Here is an 11,252-nt window from a genome sequence, read left to right on the forward strand (position 1 = left end):
TGGCTTTTCAGCTGGGGCAAATCATCAGCAGGGGCGAGCCTGCTTCCCCCAGGCAAAGGCCTCCCCCCAGCCCCCTGGTCTGGAAGACGGAGGTACCCCAGACCCGGCACACAGCCTCGTTCCCCCGAGCAGCCCCTCTCAGCAGGTGCTGCTCCCCGCACCCGCGGCTCCTCGGCAGATGTCTGCCAGGCCCTCGCTGAGAGCAAGGCTCGCCGGGGTCATTGACGCAAGTTTTTTATTCCTTTCATTATTACAATGCACAGAAAAAGAGAGAAAGGGAGACATTATGCACCTCTGAAAAAGAAATTAACTCCACTTTGAAGTGAGTTGCAAAACAAGAGGAAAAAAGACCCAAGAAAGAAATCTTCCAACTGTAAGTGAGCCTGTGCCACGCTGCTCATTGATGGGTCTCAGTCCCCTTATGGCTGGGAAAATGTATAGTCATCTCTTGCCTCAGGGCTGTTTGCAGCACATCAAATGGACTTGTTCAGTTTAATTGGAAGACGAGTAGTGATTGTGGTTTTGTAACCTATTAGACTGCACTGCCTCTTGGTCTAGGATCGCACTTACAATTAGAATCTTGAGTATGAATGAGGGCCTCATTTCTACTCCCCCTTCATCTTGATTAAATAATGATTTGAAACAAAAAAAAAACCCCAATAAATATATATCTTGGGTTCCCTTGAGGGCAGCAGTAGGTCCCCTGCTGAAAGCTGGAGGAAACAAAGTTCACTGGGATTATTTAATTACTTCGGGGGGGGGGGGGGGGAGGAGGGGGGAATCCAAATGTTCACATGGAGAAAATTAGATTCATGAAAGAACAGAGTCTTTTAAGACACCCTAGAAAAATAAAAATCCATTAGAATTCAACTGAGCTCTGCACAGTGTTTTCAGATGTGGCACTCTGTTTCCATCTGTGTGGCTGGCATGCCTTTCAGAAGCAGAAAAATGGGACCAGAAGCAAAGCCAGGGTCGTCAGATGGGGAATTTGTCTGAGCAGACAGGCAAGTCAAGCACCTTGAGACTTGTCCTGGCTCCTGTCGTAGGACAGAAATCTCCCCTGAAGCCCACAGGAAGCTACTGGCTACAGCCTGGTGCCCTGAAGTGGTGGGGCTGGGAAGCTGCTGCGTCCCCCCTGGCACCTGCCTTGTCCCAGCCAGACCCTCCAGCCCTCACAAGGACTGCGGGCTCCGCATTTCACTGATATCCACATGTTGCCTCTTCCCAGAATGCTGCTACCACAGATGTTGAGTTACAGGGGAGCTGGTTGATCCCCTGGTCATTTGAGAGATTTTGTGATGTGCTGACAACAGTTGCTACTTTGAAGGTAGACTTCAGTGAAGGCGAAGCAAAAGCGTGCATCCCAGGTCCCAGTGGCAGTCTTAAAAGCTGTTTTAGAAATACCAAGAAACTGCTGTCTGTCTTGGCAGAAATAAAGGCCTTTTGGTTTAGACTGAGAGGGAACAGAAGCAAGGTGTTTGCACATGCGATGCTGGGGTCAGTGTCCCTCGGATCAGCCCTGTGCCCACTCCAGGCATTTCCTACCTCTGTAGCCAGGGAGTACCTCACGTGATGGTTTTATGCCTGTAAATGAAAGGTGGACAAAAGCTGGTTGTCTCTTGGTTAGGGTTCAGATCTAATGCAAACTATAACCCATCTTTTAAAAAAATATCTGGTGCCATATTTGAAACCGCAATCCTGTATCTTCTGGGATGTGGTTGGGGAGAGTGCAGTGGTTCACAGCAAGGAGGCCAGTTCTCTTGGGGCTCTGGATGTGGCATCAGGGTTTCATAAAGAATTGGTGAAAACCAGAACCGGATACCTGGCTGTCTTTTATGCTCCTTTGACATTCTAATTTCTACTGGAGTAAACAAGGACTGGTAGAGAAGTGCTAGAGCTGAGAAGTAGCAAGGAGCAGTACCAGATGCTGAAATGAGGACTTGTAATGTGTGTCTTCACTCATTCCTAGTTGGGAACATTTGGGAGATGTTTCTGCTCTGTCCAGGGCTTCTGCGTTGAAGGTGCAAGTTGGCGAGTGAAGAAGGATCACTTCATTTCCCATGTCTGCTGCTGGGGCTCCCAGTGCCTCCGAGTTAAGACTGAGCATTGCTTAGAAGTTAGTATGAGGTGGGGATGGGGGAGTCCCCAGCTCCAGTATGGATTTGCTGGGATGAACTAATTCCTGTCCCTCTGTCCCTTATCCCAGAAGCAGTAATGCCTCTCTGGCAACATAGGAAGTACTTGGAGCTCCTCCAACTTCAGGTGTTTTCCGAGTGTGAGGATGTTGTGGACACTCATCATTCTGCAGACTGTGTGATGAGAGCCTCTCTGTGTGTGGGCAGCTCCACTCTGGTTTCAGTCGCTGCTGGTTCAGCACATGCATCTGAGTCAGCTGTCCCTGTCCCAGTTAGCACCTCTTGAACTAGGTCGAGAGCAACACCCCCACCGCCCCCCCAGGGACACAGATCAGATGCCACTGGCAGGAGGGTGGATGTGAAGGCACCATCTGATGGGATGAAGAAGCTCCATATAAAAAGTGACACAGGCTGGGTCTGTAGCTCCTCTGTGGATGAGAAAGAGCCCTGCCCCCATGCCAGCCGGTCCAGGGCTAAGCCCTCCAAAGGGACTGGCCCTGTCCCTGCTGTGTAACAACTGATCCAGGTCTCCTCTGCCCCCTGAGATATTACCAACGTTGCAATGTGGTTTTCTCTGCTCAGAATACCGCAGAATCATGAGGGCCCAGGTCCCCACCGTAGAGAGCGTGGTGTAGAGGGAGGGCATTGCGTGCCCCAGAGCACAGCGTGAGGATGTGTGCAGGTGTTTGAGAGAGCACAGCTTGATGGGAACATGTTGGAGGACTATCCTGAGGTGGGGGAACCAAACCTATGTGTCCACACTCTAAGGACCCTGGACCAAACCTTATGGGTGGGAATGAAGAGAGCAGAGCATCCGAGTGAAAGAGGAGGAGGCCACACGAGAGTGCAGACATGCTGGGTCTGCATTTGGCCCTAATCCTCACCCCATTGCAAGGGCACTTAGACTAACATAGCCTCACTCCCAGTGCCGTTACGTTCCTGGACTGGCTCAGGCAAATGCCAATAGAGTTAAAACTGAACTATAAAATACTCAAATGATGTAAATCCCCTTGGTGGTGCTCATGGCCCCAGATGACAGCCCTGCCCAGGGCAGCCTACATGGGTTTGGGGTCCTTGCTGACCCTGTAGGGTTCAGCAACCCACCGAAACCCAGCCAGGGTATGGCTGAACCTGCACGCAGAGGCTGGCAGGAGCAGGGCTGTCGTCCCCTTCCCTGTAGGTCTCCAGTGCAGCATAGGAGGGGATATTTTTCCTCCTCTGCTTTATTTTTTTTTTTTTTTACTTCTTCCCTCACTTGAGTTCCCTTTGTCACTTCCACAAAACCCAAGGGGATTTAGTGCAAGCTGCAACTTCAGCACAAGCGATCAGCCTCCAGGAATGGGCTGGATGGCCTAATTTAAAGCAGACAAACAAAAATGAGTAGTAAGTGAGACAAGCAAGCAGACAAAAAGCAGTCATGACATTTGCATAGAGGAGGCGAGCTAACAGTTGGCAGTGTGGATTGAAGAGAGGGTTTATGTTTTTTTCATGTAATTTGAGACTCTAATGATGGACTTATGTTGCCCGCTCTTCCTTTTTTCTTACACCTTACCTACTAAAGGAGGAGTTCTTGATGGGTAAGTGGATGCTATCCGCAAGACACCAGGGAATTTATTAGAGGTCACTTGAGCGCATTAGCTATATCTTCTTCAGGGGGAAAAAGGCACACAAAGAAGTATCTGTATACCTTTTATTTCCAGAGGGATTTTTCTTTTTTCCCCTCCCCCTTCCTTTTTTTTTTTTAGTTTCAAAGTGATAAGCTTGTTTATTTGCCAGGTTTTAATTTGTACAGAAGCCCTTAATTTGATTTGATTTTAATTTTTATTTGCTTATTTTAGTGACATTCATTCAGCCTCTTTATTAAGGAAGCTTAAAAAATTAACTCGTTTAAGATTTTGTTTCATTTTTGGTTTCTTTCCAAGGATTATGTAGGTTTTTTATATGTCTATACCCATTTTGTTTTTTATTTTCTCCCCCTCTTTAAGGTTAAATAAGGGCTTTGTCCTCTGTTATACCATTTTTATTTAGTTAGTTATTTTGATTCCTTGGTTGCCCATTTACTTTGTTGAACTATTTTGTTTTACACGAATCGCATGCTGATACTCTTTGCATGATCTCTAAATCTTCCCGTTATCATAGCAGGGGCAAAAGAGTTTCTTCTTACTGTGGATTTCTTTCAGGGAAATATGCTTTGTTTTCTTCTCCTCTTTCTTCTTTTTCTTTTTTCTTTCTTTCTTTCTTTCTTACTTTCTTTCCTTTTGTTTCAGTGCATCATGATGGTAAAATTTCTGGGTTTATTTAAAAAAAAAAAAAAGCAAAGTAAAACCAAAACCACCCCCCCCCCCCCCAAAAAAAAAAAAAAACAAAAAAAACCTTTCAAACAATGCCAAATGGCTTTTTTGCTTTCAGATCTCTCAGTCAGGGTCTTCTGCTGACCTCTTTACCAAAACAGACAGCCCGCCTGGCAACCTAGCCAGCCAGAACGGAGAGTATCATGAATATGACTCAGGAAACGATACTTCCTCCCCTCCCTCCACTCAAACGAGCTCATCCAGGTCAAAGGACAGCCAGGAGAAAAGAAGTCTAGTCCATGATGGCTTTGGCCATGCCTTCTCGTCCGGGAAGCCCAAACTGGCCAACAGCGATAACAGCTCTGATTCAGGAAATTCCTTCACCAGTTGCTTTTCCCAGACCAAGGGAACAGCTTTGGAAAATCTGTCTCCAGATGCCCAGGGACAAGACCGAAGGTCAGTGATTACCAGTAGCTGCTGCTGGCAGCCGAATACCTGGTACGTTGTTGCTCTGTATCTCCTGCCCGCTCTCCAGTTGCAGTGGTGAGCTGGCAGGGAGGTTTCTGTGGTCTGGAGGCAGTTAGATATAAGTCAGACCCACGGTCTTGCCAGTCTGGAGTCCAGAACCCAGCAATGACCAATACTGTAGCCTAAGGAGGATGAAAACCCAGCAGTCACGCCCCTGGGCATTGCCTGTGCCTGCTCTTCTGGCATTAATGTGGCTAATGCAGGGTTTGGCCCTGGGTTGAGCTGTGTCCTGAACACATCCCTGCTCAGCTGGACATGACCAAGTCAAAGAGAAGAGTCACTGGCCCTTCTGGGCAAGATCTGAAAGGTGAATCAAGGGGTTGCCATGCTAATTCTCCCCTTCTGCTTACTGTGGGGAGGGGAAGCGGGGTTTGTTTTCACTAAAACCATTACGGGCAGTTCTTTCACCTGTCCAATGAACCGGAGCCAGCCTGCCCCTTCCCAGCTCATTCAGGACTGGTCCTGGGTGACAAGATGGCATCTCCTGCAGACAGGGAGCACAGGGAGGGGCAAGTACCTCGCTGGCTGCAGGATAACACAGCAGCAGCGCTGTGCACTAGGGCCATGGAGCATCAGGGCAGAGGGCAGGAGTCAAACCACCATCCGGTGCCACAGTTCATCATCAGGAGAGGGGAGTAGTTGCCAGCCTCCATCACCACCTCCCATTCCTGGGGGTTTGCCAGGTGATGTTTGGCATGAAGGCACTGAAGTGCAGTGGCTGGTACCCAAGTCTATGATCAGGCAGGGGTGTTAGGGAGCTCTTATAGCTCGGGCCCTTGGGTCTTAAAGGCTGCAAGTTAGAGCCAGGGTCCGGGGTGGGAGCACTGAATGAGAGAGGAGACGGAGCCAGGGGAATTGGTGTTAGGAAGAACAAGCCCTTGTTTTTCAGTCAGAGGGTAAAAATTTAGGGCTGTATATACTTTTCACATTGTGACTCCAGTGGGATAACTCTGCCTTCACATGGGTGGACGTGGGATTGCAGCTGGCCCTGGCTTTCGGGAGGCTGCCTCACTGCTGGGCTCTAACCCCAGTTCATACCCAGGGCACTTCTGGAAGTGGAGGAATTCACACAGCCCTGTTCAAAGGCAATGGGATGTGCCTGCTCATGCTGCTCCACAGCCAGGCTAAGCACAGGCCCTTGCCCTGCCATACTCTGGCTTTTCCTTGCTCCAGCACTTCTCACATTGCTCCCTCCCCAGGACCTGTACTGCTCGCTGCCCTCACCCAGGCTCTGCCAACCAGACACCTCTGGTGTGTTGGGTATGGGGCAGAAGAGCTGCCCCTCATGGCACCTGAGACCTCTTCCACAGCCCTTCCCTGGCACAGCCTGGAGGGTGTGCTCTTGGGCTCTGACCCACATACACAGGGTCTCCTGCAACTGCAGCCTGGGGAGCCAGGAGGTCTTTTTTATCCCCAGCTGGGGAATGGGAGGATGGGAGTACTTGTTGGCTGGAGCACGGTGCTCCCCTCAGCCAGGGACCAGTCCCAGTTCAGCCACAGCTTCAATGACTGTCCAAATATATGTTCACAGAGGGTGCCTGTCCTTGTGTCTCAGCTGTTCGGAAGAGAAGAAGCGAAACTTCCTCCCGTCCCCAACCCACAGCTCCCTGCTGAGGCCATGCTCCCGCAGCGAGTCATACACCAGCACCGGCAGATCCTCCCCCACCTCCAGCCGCTCCAGCCGCTCCAGCTCCTCACAGCACAAGGCCTCTCCCAGGTACTCCCGAAGCAGGTCCTGCTCTTCAGGAAAGAGGTAAGGCCAGCTAAACACCTGGCTCTGTGACCCTGGGTAATGCCTAACTCTTGCAGGCTGGCAGGCTTCTTTCAGGGGGGAGGTGTAAGAGTTTGGGGGGTGCCTAGGGATCCGCATGACTTAGGGTGAACTGGCCACACAGAGCTGAGCTGAGGCCCTGAAATACGGGGCATCACTTCCATGCCATGAGCCCAGATTCAGTGGAGTCTGGTACAGCCTCACCCTCCAGCATCTTTAACTCTTCTATGGTTCTTGCCTATCCCCAGGTCTTCTTCACGTTCCCCCAGCTATTCCTCCAAATCCTGCAAAAAAAGTCCTGGGAGCAGGAGTTCAAGGCCTCGTCGGAGCCCCAGTTACTCCCGCTACAGCCCTAGCAGGTATAGCTGTCGCCTCATGTGGTATCTGCTGCCTCACGCTTTCCCATTGCCTCCATCACTTTTTTTGACTCCAGCACACTTGCTGGCTCCTGCCAGTCCCAAAATGCTCCCTCGGCTTCCTCACTGGGTGCTTTAGTCCTCAGCACTGGGGTGAGAGGAGCAGGGGGACACAGATTAAGGCATATGGCAGTATGTTATGTTGGCCCTCAGTCCAGTGGAAGTTTCTCACCATTTATTGCCCCAGAGCTGGTGCTGGTTGCAGAGGGAAGAGCCCAGAGATGAGTCTTTCACATTCTGTGGGAAAAACGGATTTCCTGTAGCCAAGGACTGCTCTGCGTTGATTCAGGGGAATTTCACACAAAGCACTTTTGGGGGTAGGTTGCTGGGAGGGACACCTGGTTTATCCCTGGCTTTGAAGCATCATGGTATCCCACACTGTGGGATGTGTGTGGCAGGTGAAGTGGCTGTTCCTCCACTCTGAGCCCTTGCGGGGGACACGCTATGCAGCAGAGAGTGCACAGATGGCTGCTCGGTGGTGTTTGCCTGGGCCTCATGGGAGTGGGGGATACCTCACAGGAAAACCCAGGGCGTGCCCCTCTCCATCATGCTGGTGTAAACAGCAGGCAGAACATTAGGCTCTGGTTGGGTCTGCCCACAGCCTTCATCACCCAAGAAGCCCATGCCAGGTAGCAGCCCCTGCAGCAGGGCTGCAGTCCTTGTCAGAGAGGGATCTTACTGCAGTAAGGGAAAGACGTGCTGCTTTTCAGCGTCACGGCTCTGCCAAAGAGTTGTCAGCCCCTCGGATGTGCCCCTGCTGCGTGGGCAGATGCCAGGTACCCTCGTGCTGGCACTCACAGCCTTGCAGAGAGAAACACAGTACAGGCAACTCTGCTCCCTCCACACCCCACAGAAAACACATATCTCACAGCTCAGCCCTAGAGATGCCTTTGGGGAGGTTTTTCTGGTAACACTTCTGCTGCTGTGAACATTTTTCACCCTTAAAATGTTACGTTCCCAGGGTCTGATGCTTGCAGGCTGTGACAATCCCTGCACTGGTGTAGGAGAACATTTCCTGCATGCAAGGATCAGGCCCTTGACCTGTACCATGTTGCTTTGCAGATGGCATTGAGCAGGGTGTATGAAGTCAGCTACGCTCCACAGAAGGGCCTGTGCTGACGTGTGTGAGAATTTAACAAAAGAGAAAACCATAGCAACACCGGCACTCCTTCTGGCGAGCTGTGCAGAGCTGCACAGCCCTGCAGGGATACTGGGGGCCCTCCGCTCACATGGGGCCTGCTGGCACGGTTGTTCTCGCCTGCTTCTGCAGCAGGGCCAGCAAGAGCAATTTTAGTAGAGCTACATACAGAGTGCATCCACAGACACAGGTACATGGAAGCCATCTTAGCTTGGCAGCACAGGGCCACCAGGAAACACTGCTGAAACCCCTAGACACAATTAGTGTGTGTCCATCTGTCCAGCCAGATGAGTGTTTCTCTGTCCAGCTAAGTGAGTGTGTGCAGGGCTGATGCCACCAGAGCACTTTGCTTAGAGTGGTCCCTTTTGGAGCCGAGTGTCCTCCGCTCATCTGTGCCTTCATGGGTCATTGCCTCCACATCCAAAACCCACCCCACAAAAACCCAGCAGTGACAGCTGCCAATCTGTGCCTTCCCCAGAGACCGTGAGCGAGAGCACAAGTACAGCTCCAGTGAGAAGGAGTCACACAGGGAGCGTGACAGGCAGCAGCAGCGGCGGCGGTCTTACTCACCCCTAAGGAAACGCAGGAGAGACTCTCCCAGCCATCTTGAAGCTCGGCGCATCACGAGGTAAGGGGATGTGGTCCCATCACTTGGAGACAGGCTCAGCTGGCACTCCCCAGGGGGACATGGGCTGCCCTTGGGTCCCAGCCCTTGCCAGCAGAGGTTTCTCCAGGAGGAGACCGGTTTCCCTGAGCCTGATCAGCAGGCCCTCCTGCCCCTCCTGGAGCTTGGGGGTTTCCAGCTAGAGGCAGAGGGAGGATGGTGGGTTCTCATTCACAACAGCTGAAGAAAAAGGCAGACGAAGTCAGAGCAGAGACTCACCCATCAGGTGCCAGGAGCATCCCCCACATGCTTTTTGTTTCATCCTCTCCTGTGGTAGATGTCCCACACTGTAGAGGGAGTCAAATATTGACTCAAACTGAGGGCTCTTTGGGACAAGAGCAAGCAGAGCCCAGCCTCAGACTTGGTGCTTGGGACATTCCCCAGGGCCGTGGGGGTGGATGGTTTGAATCCCAAGACCTGTCAGCTACCTGATCTCTTCCTCTTCTTTTAAACAGACACAATCACATTCGGGGGGAGTGTTGTGCAGAGTAAACAGTGCTTTTTGGAGATTTTGGCCATAAATCTGTCCTTGTGTTGCTGGTAACCCATGTCTCTCTGTCCCCACAGTGCCCGCAAACGCCCCATCCCCTACTACCGTCCCAGTCCCTCTTCCTCCAGCAGCGCCAGCAGCTATTCCTCCTGGTACAGCAGCTTTAGCCGCTCCCCGAGCCGGAGCCGGAGCTACTCCAGCTACCGGACAAGCCGGAGCCGAAGCTGGAGCAGCAGCAGTGCTGAGGGCAGGAGCCGCAGCCAGAGTTCGGGCCCCAGGAGCAGCCGGAGCAGGAGCAGGAGCTATGACTCAGGAGGCAGCTCCGACAGCCTGCGTCGCTAGGGAGTGCCGCCAACAGCTGGCTCATGTGCCGGCGTCGCCTCCAAATTCCTGGCATTCTCCGCTTCTTTCCCACCTACCTGGCCATCGATAGCAATCATCCCTGATACTGATGTGGTGGCAGTGCCGGGTCCCCCTTCCCCGGTTTGGAGTAAGAGCCCTCGTGTGCCCGGTGCAGCCTCTTAGCCACCTCGCAGAGTGGGTGGATCAGTCCCAGCTCCGCAGGCCAGGGCTGGAAGAAGGGTCGGTGCTTTACGGAGGGTCTGTCACGACAGACCTGCTCCATCCTCCCCGACGTCCCCATCTCCCCATTGCTGCTGCTCTCCAAAGCACTACCAGCTGGTCCAAAGGAAAGAATTCACCTCCTTGCTCTTCTACCAAACCAGGAACCAGAAAATCAATTTCTGTTGGAGGGAGAGACCCAGTTAGGGAGGAGTTTGCTGGGAAGCTTTGGTGATGAGTGGGGGTGACCTGTCCCCACCAAGGCAAACATCAGGTCCCTTGGGCCTCTCCTCCAGAGTTTCTTCCCACTCTGCAGCAGGCCTCTTCCATGAGAGGATATTTATTTGTTGCCGGTCAGCCAGTCCCTGCTATAACTAGAAGGCTAGAAATCCCTCCTGACGTAATTCCTGGGGAAAAAAAAGGCCATTCCCTGTCTTTCTCCCACCCTTTCCTACCAGGTTTGCATCATCTTTCACTGGGTTGTTTTATCCCACCCAGCACTGTGACTTGCCTGCAAAGAAACTGCTGAGGTCTGAAGCAGACGTGGGGCCGGTGGGGTGCAAGGGAGAGGGGAGCTGGTGCCACGCTGCGCTCCGAGGGCCAGGCATGGGAGGTAGGGGTCACAGGGCTCCCTTCTTGGAGGAACACTCTTGCAGTTTGGGTTTAGGTTTTTCTAAAGGGAGCCTTGCCCTTGGAGTGAAATGCTGGTGGGACTGTAAGGAGATACGGAGATAGCCTAGCTGTGAGGTGTAGTGAGAGCATGCAGGGTTAAAAGGGCATTGCATGAGCCGGGAGACCCCAAGTCCCCTTCCGTATAACAGGCAGCAATTTTAAGCAGTGCCAGGAGAGTTTCAGGAAATCATTTCTCCTTGAGACCTTCGGGCTCCCCTGAGGCAGGATTAGCAGCCGCAGCAGCCCCATCGCAGGGCCTGAGCCAAGCTGCAGCCAGGATGCACTCATGCCCCAGTTTGTCGCTGGGTGGACGGAGCAGCGCAGGGGGGCAGAAAGGGCCCCCCACTAATTGCCTGTTTTTCCAAGGAGCTGCAGGCAGTGGCAGGAGGGCCCTGCCTGCCTGGGCGGCCCTGGGGTTTTGTCTCCCTGCCAGGCCTGCCAGCCCAGCTGCCTGCGCAATTACTGTGTTTTGCAGGGTAACAAAGGCTTCTCCCAGCACAGGCTGAGCTGGTGCTGAGAAGTTTCTTTCTCTTACAACACCTGGGTGCTTAGAGACGCTAATTTGGGCTTAAGACTTCCCTCCCTC

General features: G+C 52.4%; 1 protein-coding gene across 1 annotated transcript in view; it reads left to right on the plus strand.

Moving 5' to 3' along the window:
• Positions 1–9,775, plus strand: part of SRRM4 (serine/arginine repetitive matrix 4) — a 45,389-nt gene extending 35,614 nt beyond the window's left edge. The window contains exons 9-13 of the mRNA XM_075718773.1: positions 4,545–4,882; positions 6,486–6,707; positions 6,974–7,084; positions 8,758–8,907; positions 9,511–9,775. Of these exons, the coding sequence (XP_075574888.1) occupies positions 4,545–4,882; positions 6,486–6,707; positions 6,974–7,084; positions 8,758–8,907; positions 9,511–9,775 (1,086 nt within the window). The remainder of the gene's footprint in view (positions 1–4,544; positions 4,883–6,485; positions 6,708–6,973; positions 7,085–8,757; positions 8,908–9,510) is intronic.
• Positions 9,776–11,252: the final 1,477 nt, after the last annotated feature.

The sequence above is a fragment of the Pelecanus crispus genome, chromosome 11 (assembly GCF_030463565.1).
Source record: "Pelecanus crispus isolate bPelCri1 chromosome 11, bPelCri1.pri, whole genome shotgun sequence".
In the NCBI taxonomy this organism is placed as follows: domain Eukaryota; kingdom Metazoa; phylum Chordata; class Aves; order Pelecaniformes; family Pelecanidae; genus Pelecanus; species Pelecanus crispus.